Source organism: Cygnus atratus, chromosome 25, assembly GCF_013377495.2.
Source record: "Cygnus atratus isolate AKBS03 ecotype Queensland, Australia chromosome 25, CAtr_DNAZoo_HiC_assembly, whole genome shotgun sequence".
NCBI lineage: Eukaryota > Metazoa > Chordata > Aves > Anseriformes > Anatidae > Cygnus > Cygnus atratus.
The window spans coordinates 1329674-1346473 of NC_066386.1; the positions used below are offsets into that span (position 1 = coordinate 1329674).

Here is a 16800-nt window from a genome sequence, read left to right on the forward strand (position 1 = left end):
GTAAAGCAGCTTGCCTAAAATTATGCATGGAGTAGTACTGGATCTTACATGTGAACTTGGAGTTCCTCTGTCCTATGCTCAGACCATCAATCAATTCAATATCCGCTGTGACTTCTTAAGCTAGGCTTAGCTAATGCAGGAACAAAACCAGCATACTAAAAAAGTTTCTACCATTGTCAGTGTGAGACAATATAAGCACTAAGACAACAAAAAATACAGGCTTTCGTAAGTTTACAGGGGAAGCATGAGGAAAAACATTTCATCGGGCACGCAACCCAAAAGAAAAACCGATTGCTTTGAACAGCAGAAAGGCATCTCAGCCAGGAAGTCTAAACCTGCAGACCTTTTTTCGTTCAGGTGGTAGTTTTATGGGGGAAAAGGCTCATTTTTCTTCCTATACCAAATCATCTGTTGTCCTCAGTGCCCCGTAACACCCTTCTTTTGGTCACTTCAGCGTGCCGCTCATTAGCATCGCCCTCCTGCAGCTCCCTCACCCTTGGCAGCGTCACCCTGGGCCCAGGGGCTGCTGCTGCAGCACTTGCACGTGGCGCTGAGTGCCAGGCAGTCAGGCATCACTTGTTTGCCACATGGAGGCTTGCATGTTAAGTCCACAGTTAGAACTGGCAGATCTCAGTAACGTGTACGCAGACCTAAGAGACCAAGGAGACGGATGGAGGAGAAAAATTCCAATTATTGCCACTGATTATAGCAGGCAGCCGTCCGTCTCTCGCTTGGCCTGTACCCATCAGTCAGCAGCTTCTCCCATGCTCATGCAATCTCCATGTACCAAGTACCCCAGTGGCATTTGTAGTTAATCATTAAAATGAGCTGCAACCTGGCCTTTAATCCAAACGCTGCACTGCCTGAGTGCTCAGCGTGCTTTAAAATTTTAGTGGTTTGGGCTTGGGAGCAACGTTACCCAGACAAATTCTGGTACAAGTTGAAAGTAACAACTGTAGCTTAGGATCTGGTAATCTTTTCCCTGAACCACACGAATGGTACCACAGAAACCTGAAAGCTTTGTCAAATTGCAGGTGATTCTTTCCTGTACTGTTCTCAGTAAAAGAACTTCCTTTCTCAGTGGCGTAAAAGATTTCAAAATGCAAATCTGTCATTCTGTTCCCCCTCCCTCTCCTCCCCTGCCCCAAAACGGGACTCAAACCCCAAAACAATCAACTATTGGGGAAGTCTGGCTGTCTCCCTTTGAACTTCCCCACATATTGCTTAAAGCACCTAACTTCAGAAAGGGAAATGTATGTTAAAGTGCATTTACCACAGCAATAGTACCAGCACTAAAAGCTTTTCCCCTCATCCCTGTTCTCGCTGTTCAATGTCTGGGATAGATGACGATCTTCCCGTAACTCATCCTCTTTGTACCTTGAAGTCTCAGTGTATCTCCATCTATTTATGACGCTGGAATAAAAGAAATCCAGCGTCATGTATCCTGCTCCGCGCTAAACTCTACTCTGGAGCTTGTTTAGATTTATTGGGCATGAGGATCCAGCATGCGGTATATGTCTATCGGGTACTGCGTTTAAACAGCCACTGTGAAATCAGATCCCAGTGGGCATGGGGGTGAAGAAACAGAGCAAGAGAGAAGGAACTTCCCCTCGCCTCTGCTCCTCTTCCATGCGCTCCGTTTACGCAGTTCAGTACTTGTTGATCCCAAAGATCCGGACTCCGTGAAACTGAGGCAGCTTGGGGATCAGGACGCTCATCAGGGAGATGGTGTTGATTACGAAGTGTATCCGGTCATACTTTGTGTAAAAGCTGGTTAGAAAATACCTGGAAAGGCAGGGAACAAAACGAGGAATTAACACCACTTCATGCTTTCTGTTTCCCCAGACAGCACGGGCAGCAGGAGCGCTGACCAGCACAGGACACGAGGCAGCTCAGCTGCCCTGCAGTACTCACAGTACGATGGGCATGATGGTCAGGAACTTGCGGGACGCTGTGAACTGCACGCCGTAGTCCATCTGCTCCCAGTGCGTGAGCAGCCGAGCCTTCCCCTGATCTGGCGTCTCAAAAGGGGTTCCTTTCACGGTATGTAGGAAGATGTACATACTCTGCAGCAAACATACATACAGCGGGATCAACGCAACGAACAGCACAACTTCAGCACGCACAGCACAGCGGTGAGAGGTTTCGGGCGGGCAGCTTGCACCAGCACGCTGTCCCGCTAGAGGGATGCATTGCCATTGCTGGGAAACTCAAACAGCAGCTACTGAAGCAGTGAGTTAGGGTGAAGGCCACTAGCCGGGGCTCTCCCAGGCTTGGCTGTTGCACGTGGGGCCTCTCACTCAGCTCTTGCACACGAGGGAAGAAGGTAGTTGCAGGATTACAGCACTTGGATCGGGAGATTAGCATGGACTCGCTCTACTGTGCAGCAGCAATGCTAAATGCTTTCTAAAAAAAGTGCTGCTAGACCTGCAGGCAGTAAGGGTCTGTTACTATTCTGATTACAAGTTAACCTCGAAGTGGAACACGACTTAGAGATAAGCAGCAAGTGTCTGGCTCAGTCAGACACGTCTTTCAAGCACAGCCACTGCTGGCTTTAACTCCTTTCTGCTCCCAAGACCTAAGCACTTAAGCTGGCAGAGGAGAGCAGGGAAAGGAGCTGGATGAAATGCAGGTAGCATGCACTGAACTCAGCCCCTAGCAGTTCTAGCTGGCGTGCTGTTTTCTTTTCACTAGAGATGTGAATAATATGAGCGTGAGGGTCCCCGATAAGGGTGTTTTTTGTCGCTGGGATATTCTTGGGCCGAGATGCTATTTAAAATAAATGACACAAAATTGATTGCTGCGCCTCTGAAGTATTCTGCCTCTTTCGCCTGAGGGCGAATGGCTGTGGAGAGGTCTGCTCAAGCCCTAGGACCCAAGCGTGCTAAGACTTGAACAATGGGATGGCAGAGGCACGGAAGTGAGCAGTTAAACAGAGCATGGTTTTCTTCTGCTCACCGGGGAAGTTGTCACTGCGTGGCTGCAGCACAGCACAAGACTGCGCTGTGTGAACGGAGCAGGCGCCCTGCTTCCCCTAGCCCGATGCTCTGACACATTGTCATTTGGGTACCTGATGCTTACAAGGGGAGAATCTGTCTCTGGACCAATCTTCTACTTTAAGCAGAGCGAGCTGAGGGTTAATCTTGCTTTCTAACTCTGACGAGGCTGATCCAGTCTGATCGTATCAACCCAAGTGAAAGCTGCCATGCCAGCTTCTGTGGCCTGGTACAGCTATTCCTCTGCTAGGGTGGACACAGCAAAGGGACTTGCTCTGCAGGCAAATCAGTTGTGTCCCCTCTGGGCAGCCTTACCAGATGCTTGGAGTCTTATCAGTACCTAGGCTGGATCTAAATACATGACCTAGAGGAAAAGGCGCAGTCTGAGGGCTGGAGGTTGAGTAACTTACCCCATGTCTTTGGAAATAGAGAAAGGAACTGTGTCAACAAGAGCTGGATTAGATCTCTCTCAAAAGAACAGCTGGTGCAGAGAGATTACCTCTCCGTGCCCTAGAAGTCGAACCAACCACGCTGCTTCCTTACCATGTTGTGAATGATGTTAGTGAGAGTCCAAACCACGGGCACGCTGAAGAAGGGGATGCTCAGGAGCACAACGTGCAGCAGGCCGATTCCAAGGACGTAGGACAACCAGATGCCGCGGCTGTTCATGACACGGGTGTTGGGGTTCACCTCGCTGTGTGCCGTTCCCACGTTCATGGTGGCTCTCGTGTCAGTTGGGCACCCCCTGAAACTAAAGCAGAGTCAGGTTAGGACTCGGACCGCTCTAACCCTCCGTCCAAATTTCTCAGCTAAGCACAGCAGGGGTGGAGGGTCTTGCTGTTAAGCAAGCTGAAATTTTTGTTTGCTATAAAAATCCCACGTTGGTTCACTTCTCTGCACCTTGTTACAGATGTTTCTGAGGGGAGGCTGAATCTGGGAGCAGTTTGCGTTTGGGAACAGCGTGTGGGGAGCCTGTCTGTGACAGAAGCTACGTGTGAAGCGTTTTCCTGGAACCAAGATTTCAATGTTCAATGCGAGTCCTGCCTGACAAGACTCACAAGACTCAGATGAATACTTTAAGTGCTTTTTAAGCCATCATCGCAGTATTAATAATGGAAGTACTTGGCTCATGAAGTTTCTTACATGTTTCTGGGTTCAACGTACTTTAAACTAAGAAAGCAAACGCTAGTATTTGAAGAGTGAAGGCAAAGCAGCTATTTATCAACAGATCACCCGGTTAGTTCGCATAATTCAGGAGGGTTCTGCATGCTCTGGAGGCTCGCTGGTCTCCTGGTCTGGTTTGTAAGTTTTCCCTTCCAATTTAAGGCTTGCGGGATGGGGGCAGTGGTAACAGAATTCCCCTTTAGGGAAGGAGACTTGGAGCTCAGGTTTTTGTAAGCAATCCCAGGGAGATGAGGACGTAAGACGGCGTTATCCTTTCAGATTGCAAGTGGGTAACACCAGCAGTTTTTGGACCGGTGCCCTATGGCCAATGCTGTGGCTTTTTGGACTGCTGTGCTGACAGCTACCAGCAGCAGGTATTGGTCACGTTTTAGGCTTACTGAGAAGATGAGGGCTGCCATACCGCTTTTCAGGGATCACAGCAAAGAGACAAATTAAAACCCCTGTAAGGTAGACTATCTTTACATATGGAAGGCCTTGCATGAAATCCTCACTGTCCATGTCCCAAGGAAATGTGGTTTTGTTAGGTACTACAGCCCGGACCTCCTTGCAGAGGACCCCAAGGCGAGGGCTTTTTCCTGCTGTCTAGCCTTGTGTTGTTGCTGCTTTCGTTCCCACAGCTGAAGAACAAGTTGCTGTTCTCTCCAGCTCTCGCAGTCTCAGGAGGCGAGCCCGAGCCAGATCTAACATTACGCGCTGGATGTCGCTGCCAGCTGTTGCGAGTTCCCTTACGGAGCGCTGGGCCTGGCTTGTCTCAGAAGCTGCTGTGCTCTCCTGCTCCTGCCCAGGGCTCGCACACACGGCTCGTGCTCGACTCTGCAGCTCCTGGGACGCTCGCTGCCACTTTCAGCCGGTGCTTGCTCAGCACCAGAGGCTGCCAGGTGAGCTGATGGATGCTCACCTACTTCTGCTACCCAGGTGGTTCACATCTGGAGAAGGCTTTTGTTTCCCTTGTAGAAAAAAACCCTACAGATCTGCAGGTCGCTCAGCCTCTTGGCACGTCTCCTGGGCGAAAGGCTGTCAGCTACCGGGCACTCCAGACGAGGAAGCTTGGTCTGGAAGCAGGACTCGGAGCCGGAGTTCAGCGCTCCAGGCCTGGCTGGGAGAGCAGCTCCGTCCCTAATCTGCTGCAGCTCCTAAAGGCTTTCGAAAGGAAATCTGGGGGCTGCGGCGAGGCGTAACACGAGTCCAAAATGTCATACTACTGGGAAAAAGAGAAAGAAAAAGCAACCACCGCTGTGGAATGCATAAACAGGAGTGCTGCTTGCCAGACAAAGGAAATAATTCTCCTCGATATTGGTAAGGCCTCAGCTCGAGTACTGTCCAGTGCTGGGAGGAGCTGGAGGGAGTCCAGGGGAGAGCTGTGAGAATGAGCAGAGGTGTAGGAAAAACATGACCTGCAAGGACAGCTTGAAGGAAATGGGTTTGTTTAGTCTAGAGAACACTCAAGAAAGATGTGATGAATAGTCCTCAAGTACTCAGAAGATAGCAGCAAAGAGAACGGAGACAAACCGCGCAGCGGCGTTAGCGGCACAGCAGAGGTTCGGAGCAACTCGACGGTGCAGGAAGCCTGATGCTGAACGGCCTCACTGGAAGCTTTAAAATCGAGTTTAATTAACACTGAGAAAGAGAAGATTGTTTCCTCTTTGGAACTGGGGTGGTGACATCTTCCAGGCCCTCCAGCTCCCCCTCTTTTCTCGAGGTGATGCCGTTATCCGAGGGCTGCAGAAGCCCGCAGACCTACAGCTGGAGGGGCAGCCTGGACGTTTAGGAATAAAGCGCAGTTTCCATTTGGGGACAACTGCGAGTCTGACGGTCAAAAAACAAGGAGCAACTTCCACCCGGTGCCATCTGCAAACGAGGGCAGTTGCAGAGCTGAGGCTGGGTGGCAAAGGGCCAAGCTCAGAAGTTGTACGTGAAGCAATCCTCCTCCCTTTGCCTCAGTTTCCTTGCTTGTAAAAATGACTGGAGTGGTGAAATGCGAGTACAAACAGCACAGGAGGTGAATTCAGCCTTGCAAGACAGCTGTGGCGACGGCAAGCGTTAGGTCCTATTATTAGGATAATTTTGCATGCTTTTCTAACTCTGCCTTCCCCACCTTAAAAATATTTCATTTGCGAATCTTTCCCGTTTCTGACCTCGTGTTCGCAGCCCTTGCCCAAGCTCTTTGCTCACTTCAGATTGCACACAGAGCTTTGCACGTTATTGCAAAAGTCTGGCTGACGGAGCGCGCTGCCGAAGCTCAGATCCCTACCCCCATCCCCGATCCCATGCTGTTTGCTTTCTGATTTTACACCGGGGATTTGTTCACCTGCAGAAAAAAAAAAAAAACACACCAAGGCGAGAGACAAAAGCGGGAGGAACTCCAGCTCCGCCCCTGCAGCAGCTGGCTGCTGAGCTGCCTGTCCCAGTCGTGCAGCGCCGTTTCAGGACAGAAAAGTTTGGATGTTTCAACAGACCGGGTGTGAAGGTCAGGACTGCGCTGACGTTGGACGGTGGCCATCCAAGGAGGGAGAAAGTCGTGGTGGGACACAAACAGCACACGCGATGGAGGAGCTGAGCCCTTCCTCTCTGCCCGGGCCTTTCTGTGCCTGCGTGACCGACTGCCCACCCGTCACTCGTGAGCTCCCGGCTGCCCAGGGCTCCCTCGGGAGAACCAGACCTGTCCTGGGGCTCCGAGCAAGGTGCTTTGGGGCTGCCAGCAGCTGCCGTGACAGCACCTCCCTGCTTCTACAAAAAGGGGAAACAACCCAACGTCAGCAGCTGCTGGAGGACCATGCCTAAAGCCATGCCACCAGCGCCCCGAGGCGCAGCTCCTTCCCCACCTCTTCTTTTGCTCCCCGGGGGAGCCCAACCACCACCCGCCCCGTCCCGCTGCTCAGCCGTGACCCAGAACGCCGGGCAGGGCACGGCTCTTCCCGACAGCCGTTCCCCGGGGTGCTGCAGGATTGCACCCTGCTGCTGGCCGCCTCGCCCGCTGCCTGCTCCGTGCGGGAGCTTTATCTGAGGACCGCAGAGGTGAGGAAGGCAGCAGGTGCTTATCTCGGGCGATCTTCCTGAGCGTTCCCAGCATGCAAGCGATCGTGATCCGGGGGAGCCGCAGCAGAGCCGCGATCCCTATCTCTGGCAGCAACAGCACTCACCATCTCCCGAGCAAATAAATATTTTAAACCCTTCTTTGCGAGAACCGGAGTATCGAGTGCCTCGAAGATGTTGGCTGCACGTAAAGGCGGCTGATAGGGGAAGGCGCTGGCACGTCGGACTAACCAGCACTGCTTTGTGGCCCCGAGCTGGGCTGCTGGAGGCTCTGCCGGGCCGGAGCCTGGCCGTGAACCCAGCACCCGGGGCAGCGGCGGGACGGGGGTCAGGATGAGGCCCCGGCTGATGCAGGCAGCAGAAGAAGCATGAGCGATCGCGGGTGGGCACAGCAGCAGCTGGATCTGTGCCCCCCCCCCCCCGTGGGATCTGTGCCCCCCTGTGGGATCTGTGCCTTGCTGTGTGATCTGTACACCCCCCCCCCCCCCCATGGTATCTGTGCCCCCTTCTGAATCTCTGCCCCCCCCCCCCCCCCCGTGGGATCTGTACCCCCCTGTGGGATCTGTGCCTTGCTGTGTGATCTGTACCCCCCCCCCCACCATGGTATCTGCGCCCCCTTCTGAATCTCTGCCCCCCCCCCCCCCCCGTGGGATCTGTGCCCTGCTGTGGGATCTGTGCCCCCCCCGTGGGATCTGTGTCCCCCTCTGGATCTCTGCCCCACCCCGTGGGATCTGTACCCTGCTGTGGGATCTGTTCCCCCCTTGTAGGACCTGTGCCCCCTTCTGAATCTCTGCCCCCCCCCGTGGGATCTGTGCCCCTCTCTGGATGTCTGCCCCCCCCGTGGGATCTGTGCCCCCCCCATGGGATCTGTGCCCCCCTCCGGATCCCTGTCCCCCCCCCGCCCCGATCCCTGCCCCCCCCGCCCCGTTCCGGGGGCACTCGGCACCGGGCAGCGCTACAGGTCGGGGCTGTCCTCCGGGGGTCCCTCCCCCCGCCCAGCTCCGAACAAAGCCCCGGCCGCTGCCCAGCGGGGACCCGGGGATCGCCCCCAGCCCCCGGCAGCAGCCCCCGGTTTTGCACGGGATCACCGGAGCCGGCTGCGCCCCGGGACCGGCCGCCGCCCCCCTGCCCCCGCTGCACGCCGGGGGGGCTCGGCCTCGCCGCGGGACCCCCCCCGGCCCTCCCCGGCCCGGCCCGGCCCGCACTCACCGCTGCGGCCCCGGCCCGGTTCAGCCCGGTTCGGCTCGTCCCGGCTCGGCTCGGCCCGGCCCGGCCCGGGCTCTCCGCCGCGCACCCGCCGCGCTCCCGGCCGGCCCCACGGCGCGTCCCGCCCCGGCCCCGCGGCACGCCGGGAGTTGTAGTCCGGGCCTGGAGCCACAGAGTCAGAGTCACAGAACCACAGAATCCTGGAACCACAGAATCCTAGAACCACAGAATCACAGAATCCTGGAACCACAGAATCCTAGAACCACAGAATCCTAGAATCACAGAATCCTAGAACCACAGAATCACAGAATCACAGAATCCTAGAACCACAGAATCCTAGAATCACAGAATCCTAGAATCACAGAACCACAGAATCCTGGAACCACAGAATCCTGGAACCACAGAATCCTAGAATCACAGAATCCTAGAATCACAAAATCCTAGAATCACAGAATCCTAGAACCACAGAATCCTAGAACCACAGAATCACAGAATCACAGAACCACAGAACCACAGAATCACAGAATATCCCGAGGTGGAAGGGACCTACAAGGACCTGATCTAAGAGTATGACGAAAAATGTTGCACTCCAAGTTGGAAATTGGAGAGGAAAATGTTCATGTAGACATAAGAATTGTGCTCAAACAGCTGATTACGCTTTTTCTTACACCTTAACAGACGCTTACACCTTTTAACTTAAAACCTGAGAAGCAACAGGTAATTTCTACGTTTCCCTTGGGGATAGTGTACTCTTCTGTATTTTGCTTCTATACAAACAGTTCAAAATTTTAAAGTCATGTTGTCAGTCATACAACCAAACAACCTTGCATGGCATTACATGTTCCCCCCCAGGTAAGTCAAGCCCTGAATGCAAGACCAGACAAGTAAATAATGCCAACGTGTAAAACTAACTTGTAAATACATTACTTTTTGGCAGGTTTTTTGGCAGTTTGTGGGGCTTAACTGTACTTCAGTGAGAAGAATGTCCTCTGGTGTGAACTGAAATTATACCTCTATGCCACAATGTGTTTTTTTGTTTGTTTGTTTGTTTGTTTTGTGGGGGGGGTAGAGGGGCAAAATTCCTTGTGGACACCTGAAGGAGTTGCAAAATAATAATAAAAGTCCTGGGGCTGGAGGCCCAGCAGCGCCCACCTCACCCGCCCCGAGCCTCTGGGTGCCAACGGGCTCCTCCTGTGCCACCCTCTGATGCGGGAGCCCCAGCGCAGCCCTCCTGGGTCGGGATCTGTGCCCCAAATCACAGAAGCGTTAGGGCTGGAAAAGATCCCAAGGTCATGCAGTTCAACCACCCCTCTACCACCACCATGACAGAATCATTAGGGTTGGAATAGACCGGCAAGATCATCCGGTCCAACCGTCCCCCTACCACCAACATACAATCATAGAATCCTAGAATCATTAGGGTTGGTAAAGCCCCCCAAGACCATCTGGTTTGACCATCCCCCTACCAGCAACATAGAATCATAGAATCACAAAATCATTAGTGTTGGAATAGACTGCCAAGATCATCCAGTTCAACCATCCCCCTACCACCACCATCACTGAATCACTAGGGTTGGAACCCCTCCCCAAAACCATCCGGCCCAACAGCCCCCCTGCCACCACCATCACCCACTAGACCACATCCCCAAGCACCACGTCCAACTTCCCTTAAACACCCCCAGGGACGGTGAGTCCACCACCTCCCTGGGCAGGGGACGCGGTCTCCACCACCTCCCAAGGAGGGTCCTTTGGGGGCTGCGCTGCTGGGAAGGGGAGCAGAGCAGCGCTCGCCCCCTGCTTCACTTCACAGCTGCTCTGCCCACAGCACCCCTGAGCTGTGGCCCTAAAGGCACAAAGCACCCCGTGCTGTGCTCAGCGGGATCAACCCCAGTGGGGTGTGGGGGTGTCCCCACTGGGAAACCTCAGCCAAGGCATCGGGCACGCCATCAATGCCAGCGGGCACCGCCAGGATGCGCGGCCAAGGTCAGGGCCTGGGAGCTCAGGCAGGATTCCTGCGCTGGAGCGCGGGGCGACCATCTGGCCGTGCCTTTGTTTGCACAGCGATCAAAGCCAGCAGCGTGGCGCTGCCGCGGCCCCTCGGTGCGCGCAGCCATCTGTGCAGCCTTTGTGCGCGCCGCCGCCGCGGCGAGCTCTCCTGCCGGGGAGCGGCAGAGGGTGCAGCACGGCGCTGAGCGGTGAGGCCGCTTTGTGCTGCCAGCCCCTGCCCTGAGCTGCTCTGCTGCTGGCTCCCGTGGGACCCTGCCAGGGCACAGCCGGCCCCAGAGCCGTGCCCGTCAGTGTGGCACCCCCAGGGCAACCTCTCCATCCCCACGCCCAGCACAGGCAGCTCCACCAGGATCACTCGGAGCCCCCCAGCTCGGCACGGCTGCTGCCAGCCCTCCCTGGCCACACGGCGAAGCCAATTTTTGGGGTCTCGTTTCTGGCATGGAGGAGTTCGCAGTGCCGCCTTGTGCTGAAGGCTTCGAGGCTTCCCCTGCTCTGCCTAGGGCTGGGCGCCCTGTGCCAGCGACCTTGTGGGCCTGAGGGTGGCCGCACACCCGTCCACAGGGAACGGATGTGGACAGGGGCCCTGCAGACCCCCCTGTGCACCCATCTAGCCATGGTGCAGCGGTGCCGGTGGGTGCCAGCTCTGGATCTGGCCCCAGCCCCGTGGTTGTGCACCAGCTGGGCACGGCAGGGCCATGGGGACCAGGGCACCACGCGCTGGCATTGTGCCGCTGGCAGGCACCGGGTGGCTTCCTGCAGCCGGAGCTTCCCCCGGCAGCTGCTCCCGTGGCCATGGGCACGGGGGACCCACCCGCAGGGCCAGGAAAACCCAGTCCCTGCCCAGGCGCCCCGGGGGTGCCCACGGCAGCGTGGTGAGGTGCGGGGATGCCGTGAGCGGAGGCGGGGGATCCCGCGGGAGCCGGCCCTGCTTTGCAGGGGAGCCACGCACGCACGGCAGGCTCTATTTTTATCCCTGCTCCTGCCTGACTGAGCAGCTCCCTCTGTGCGGTGACATCTAATTTAGCAGCTTCCCCGCACCCCGCTGACTCCGCACGTGAGGGGGAAGCACAATGCGACGGCTATTTTTAAACGCCCATAAATATTAATCCCTCTCGGTGATGCAGCAGCAGCAGCAGCCTCTCTCTCGCTGCCGGTGGGAGCGCAGTGAGGGGAACCGCTCCTCGGGCTCCCCAGCCTGGATTCACCCACCCAGGGAACCCCGGAATTTGGGGGCAAGGGGTCCCTGGCGAGAAGGATCTGTCCTCCCACCCGCAGCCCGGGCTGGCAGCTCCCTGCTTGCAGGGGGGCTGCTCCCGCCTGGTTTCCCCATCCACCCCCATATTGGGGGCCACGCTCCCCTCCCGTTCGGCCGGCCGTGGTCCCGCTGCCGGCTCGGTACCGGCTATATTTAGCTGCATATTGGCAGCGGGGAGCTGGTGCTGCCTATTTTTAGCCAGCCGGTGCTGCCTGCGGCAGGGAAGGGTCCGCGCGGGGTCGCGCTGCACTGCAGGCTCTGGGTTTTCAGGCTCCATGGGGTGGGGAAGCGCCGCTGCCCCCCCAGCCCCTGGGCTAAGCTCGGGAAGCTCCTCGTGGCCACCATCAGCTGGGGCTTGCCAAAAGCTCCAGCAGCCCCAGCATCGGTCTGGACGCGTCCGTGATTCCCTCCAGCCCCGCTCCTGCAGCTGGTGGCTGCCTCGCCTGGCGCTGCCGCAGCTCCAGCTCCGGTCCTGCTGCGGGCACAGCACCCGGCAGCACTGGGACCAGTACTGGGGGGCTCGGGGCTGCTCCGCTCCCCGGCCAACCGTGGGGAGACGCGAGCTGAGGAGCCTGAGGGCAGGTGGAGGCTCCCTGCCTGCTGCCCGCCAGCCTTTGAGGATGCCCCAGTGCGGGCTTGGCTGCGATCCCAGCCCCAGCGACGGAGACAGCGGCGGGAGCGTGGGCCCCGCCAGGGCCTGGCAGCCCCGGGGCAGCTCTTGGGGTGGGAACGTGGGGGTCCCCGGGGAGCGCCTGGCTCCAGCCCTCCCGTCAGCTTCGGTTGTCCTAATGGAGCCAGATGCAGGCCAGGCGCCTCGTAAACCGGTTATCCGCCGGAGCAGCGGCGGGGTGGCAACACGCGGCCTCTCCAAGGAGAACGGGCACCGGGATGCGGGGGTCACCGGCATCCTTGCTCGCGAGGTCTCATCCCCTCGTCCCCGGTGCCCGGTGTCCCGCGGGGGCAGGGGGGGCGAGCCCCGGTGCTGCCGGCTGCGTGGAGCGGCCCCAGCCGGGAACGGGGCACCGGGAACGGGCCGGGCCCGGTAACGGCGGCCGCTCTCCATGGTCCTGAGCGCAGCCCGGCGAGCCCCGGTCCGGGCAGCTCGGGGTTGGGCTGGGGGCCCGCTCCGGGTCCCCCCCCCCGGGCTGCGGCCGCCTCGCTGCCCGCCGCGGCTCGGGTTTCCCCGGGTAAGCGATGCCGGTGCCCGCGGGAGGCGGCGGCCGGGAGGGGTCGCGCTCCGTGGCGGGGGAGGGGGAACGGCGGCGGCGGGGGGGTTTGGGGGGATTCCCGGTGTCCACGGGGCTGAGCCGTGGGCAGCCCCGGGACGGGGGCAGCGGCGGGGGGCACAGCCCAGCTCCAGGCATCGCCCTCCGGGGGGGGGGGGGGGGGCGCAGCGCCGTTCCCACGCAGGGACCCGGGGGGCTCGACGCTCCCCGGCGGCTCCGTTCGCTGCGGCTGCCCCCGGGCTGGGGCCTTGGGGGTCCCCCCGGTGCGTCCCCCCCCCCCCCAAACCCATCCCATCCCCGGGGCAGGGGTCCCGCGGCGCAGCCTCTCCCGGGGCCGGCCGGGGAGAGAAGCCGGGAGCGAGGCGGGGGTGCCCGGCGCCGTGCAGCCCCCCCGGCGGGGCGGGCCGGGGGCGGGGAGCCCCGGGGAGGCCCGGGCGGTGGATCCCGCCCACCGGCCCCGCCGCCGCCGCCGCCGGCTCCGGGCCCGCCGCGCTGCGCGGGGCGCGGCCGCTCCGGCCCGGGGCGCGGGGCCGCTCCGCCGCCGCGGGGGGCGCACGGCAGGTGAGTCCGGCCCGGGACCCCCCTTCCCCGGTGCTCCCCGGTGCTCTCCGGTGCTCCCCGGTGCTTCCCGGCTCCGGGAGGGGCAGGGCGGGAGGCGGCGGGCGCAGGGGCGGGGGTGCGGGGGGCGGGGGTGGTCCCCCGGGGAATTACCGGGGCTTCCCTCGCCCGCAACGCGCCCCCCCGGTGCCGAGCGGAGCCGGCGCTGCAGCGGGGCTGGGGGGAACCCCGGGCATCCCCGGCTGTTCCGGGCGCACCGAGGGTCCTGGTGCCCGCACGGCCCCGCCGCCGCCAGCCCCGGCTGCCCCCCGGCACCTCGGTGGAGTCCCCGCGGCTGGCGGCGACCCCCGGGGGTCGGGCCGGGGACCCCGCGCCCCGGCAGGGCGCTGCACCGGGCTGGCTGCGCCCGCGCTCGGTGCCGTGCCTGATCCGGAGCACCGTGGCCGCAGCCATCCGAGCCCCCAGTGGGGCCCTGGAGAGCCGCATCCCTCCCGAGGGGGGGTCCCCCAGCCCCCGGCTGCCGCGGACGAGGCTCCCCCTTTCCTGGGTCACCGGTCCCGGTGTGTTCGGGTCCGTTTGCAGCAGTGCCCGGCCCTGGGCTCGCCCCCCCGGGTTACTTCTGGCAGACTTGGGGGGCTGGTCCCCCGGCCAGGCGGAGGTGTCGGTGTGGGGCTGGGTTTCCCGGTGCCCTTCAGCTGCTCCGAGCCCCGCTCCCTGCTCGGGGGGTGCCGGGAGGGGGGTGCTCGGGGCCAGCTCTGCACTGGCGCGACCTTGGGGTGTTTCGGTGCAGTCGAGCTGAGTTACGGTGCTGAGCAGCGAGCGGAGAAAGCCCCGTCCTTGCCCCATCCCAGGCCTGGCAGCCTCCCCCCTACAGCTCCAGCAGCCCCCAGCATGGCTCTGGGGGGAGCTTGGGCCCCCCACCAATGGGGAGCAGCATCGCTGCCTCCCTGGGGAAACCCAGCCCCAAGGAGCTGCAACCCTACATCCTCAGGCAGGGAGGAGGACGTGGGACCCCTGTAACCTGGGGTGCTGCGGGGGCTGCAGGGGACAGCCCCAAGGCTGCGGGCAGGCTACCAAGGAGATGCCCGGGGCAGCACAGCGTGGGGCTCTCCACAGCACAGCTCTGCTTAACCCATGCCACGGGGAGCCCTTCCACGCCGCTGTCTTCAGTCACAGGATGCTGGGAGAGGAGAGCTCCTGCATCCTGCCCTGCTTGCGCTGCCGCCGCGGCCCCTCGGTGAGACGGGACCTGTGGCTGGGAAAGCAGGGCAGCGCGCTCGCCGCTCTCGGACGTGGCCTTATCTGCTGCCACCACCCTGGGAACTTGCTAAACGCTCAGCTCCTGTGAATTTCCTTTTTCTGTTTTTGTTTCTTTCCTGCTGACGTTTTTCCCCTCCGGAATAAAGGGCTGGATGGGGACCATGGTTACAGGGTGGTGTGGGCAGCCCGGCCCTGGGGCTGGCGTGGCACCGGGCAGGGGACAGCGCAGCCCGGCCGCCCGCCTGTGCCAGTCCCCTCCAAAGCAAAAACACCCCACAGAAAGCGTGGTGCGTGCCTGCGTCCCCGGGGCGGGCAGCGCTGGGAGCTGGTGAGCAAGAGCCCTGCCTGCGCGCCAGCCCCGCACCGCTCGGGGAACCTGCGCTGCTCCTGCCCGCGCCTTGCTTCCATCACGCTCCCCAGGGGCCCTGCCTGCAGAGGCTGCTCGGCTGGAGCCAGGGCTTGCCGGCCGCCTCTGCAGGATGCGTTGGCCTTCAGGCAGCGATCGCACTGCCGGTGACCTTGGCGGGGATCTCACCCCCGCCTCTGGCTCAGCCCGCGCCGTGTCCGTTTGTTACAGCCCAGCTGCTGCACGCAGGAGACGTGTGGTCGCTCGGCCCCACGGGGCCTAATCCTGCTGCGCTGGAACACTGAGCGCAGCCGCTGATGGCAGGGGGACGAGTGAGCCGTGCCGGCTGTCCCCGTCCCCGTTCCCATCCCGCGGCTGGGTGTGCCGGGGCTGGCGCGATGCTCACCGCCGGCAGAGCAGCGCTTGTGCCCCTTGGCACCTCTGCCTGACGCTGTGCCCTTGCTGTCTCCGTCCCAGATGCACCGACTCCAGCCCAAACCACCGCGGGCAAGAGCCGAGGGGCCGGCGGCCGCGTGAGCAAGCCAGCGCGGCGCCATGCCTCCGGTGGAGCCGTTCCTCCTGCGCTCCGCGACCATGTGGCTGCTCCTGCAGAGCGTCCTCCTCCTGGCCTCCTGCCTCCGCTCGGCCGCCGCCTTCCCCAAGGGCTGCTACCCCTCGGAGGAGGAGGGGCTGAAGACCTTCCGCTGCAGCAACGCTCAGCTGACCGAGGTCCCCAAAGACATCCCCAACGACACCAACAAGCTCTACCTGGACTCCAACCGAATCCCCTTCCTGCCCCGCGATGCCTTTCGGGACCTGCCGCTGCTGCTGGAGCTGGACCTGTCCCACAACGCCATCGCCGGCGTCGAGAGCGGGGCTTTCCGCGGCCTGGGCGACCACCTGCACTCCCTGGACTTGTCTTCCAACAGGCTGGTGTCGGTCAGCAAGGACGCCTTCAGCAACCTGAAGGCCAAGGTCAACCTCTCTAACAACCCTTGGCTGTGTGACTGCCGGCTGCAGGAGCTGATCCGCACGGTGGAGCTGGCGGCCGGCTCCTCGGGCGGCATCGTCTGCGACTCCTCCGTGCAGGAGGAGCACGTCGGCAAAGCCTTCCTGCAGGTGATCGCGGACACGGACTTCTGCAACATGTACAAAAAGACCACGGACATCGCCATGCTGGTCACCATGTTCGGCTGGTTCGCCATGGTGATCTCCTACCTGGTCTACTACGTGCGGCAGAACCAGGAGGACGCCCGGCGGCACCTCGAGTATCTCAAGTCCTTGCCCAGCAAGCAGCGGCGCTCGGAGGAGTCGTCCACCATCAGCACCGTGGTGTGAGGGACCCGCGGGGCCCGGGGCCGGCCGGGGCTGTTCCCGGCTGCTGTCACCGCGCAGAAATCGCCGTGCTTTGTTTTGTTCTGGGGGAGTCGGTGTCTGGCCGGGGCAGCCGTGGCCGCCCGCAGCAATGCGAGCACCGGGGTCGGGCACGGTGAGGGGACGCGGCTGCAGCGGGGAGCGGTTATTGGCAACAAGGACGGAGCAAGCGGGGAGACCCCCAGCGTGCCCCCGCCGCACGGCCATCGCTCCAACTAAGCTGGACATTTGGACTTCATTCCAAACTTTTTTATTTCCTTTGCAGAGATCCCCTGGGGCATTAACGAAATCAGTGTTTTAATCCCTCCGGCTTACCCTCCGCTGCCCGAGGGATGTTCCCGGCGGCACAGGGCG

At 60.6% G+C, this 16800-nt stretch overlaps 2 protein-coding genes across 6 annotated transcripts; one reads left to right on the top strand and one right to left on the bottom strand.

The window, feature by feature from the left end:
* Positions 1-1445: 1445 nt before the first annotated feature.
* Positions 1446-8546, bottom strand: ORMDL3 (ORMDL sphingolipid biosynthesis regulator 3). 5 transcript variants are annotated; one of them, XM_035572068.2, is made up of 5 exons: positions 8424-8514; positions 5080-5382; positions 3540-3747; positions 1915-2066; positions 1446-1785 (listed from the first exon to the last, which is right to left on the bottom strand). In XM_035572068.2, exons 3-5 carry the CDS (start codon positions 3711-3713, stop codon positions 1650-1652), a joined length of 462 nt encoding a protein of 153 aa, XP_035427961.1. In that variant the 5' UTR covers positions 3714-3747; positions 5080-5382; positions 8424-8514; the 3' UTR covers positions 1446-1649. The 5 variants fall into 5 exon arrangements, with proteins under 5 accessions (XP_035427961.1, XP_035427960.1, XP_035427962.1 ...); XM_035572067.2 differs by having other exon boundaries at positions 5080-5379; positions 8424-8513; XM_035572069.2 differs by having other exon boundaries at positions 5080-6908; positions 8424-8505.
* A 7081-nt stretch (positions 8547-15627) lies between these two features.
* Positions 15628-16410, top strand: LRRC3C (leucine rich repeat containing 3C). Its single transcript, XM_050715564.1, has one exon. It carries the CDS (start codon positions 15628-15630, stop codon positions 16408-16410), a length of 783 nt encoding a protein of 260 aa, XP_050571521.1.
* The last annotated feature ends 390 nt before the right edge of the window (positions 16411-16800 follow it).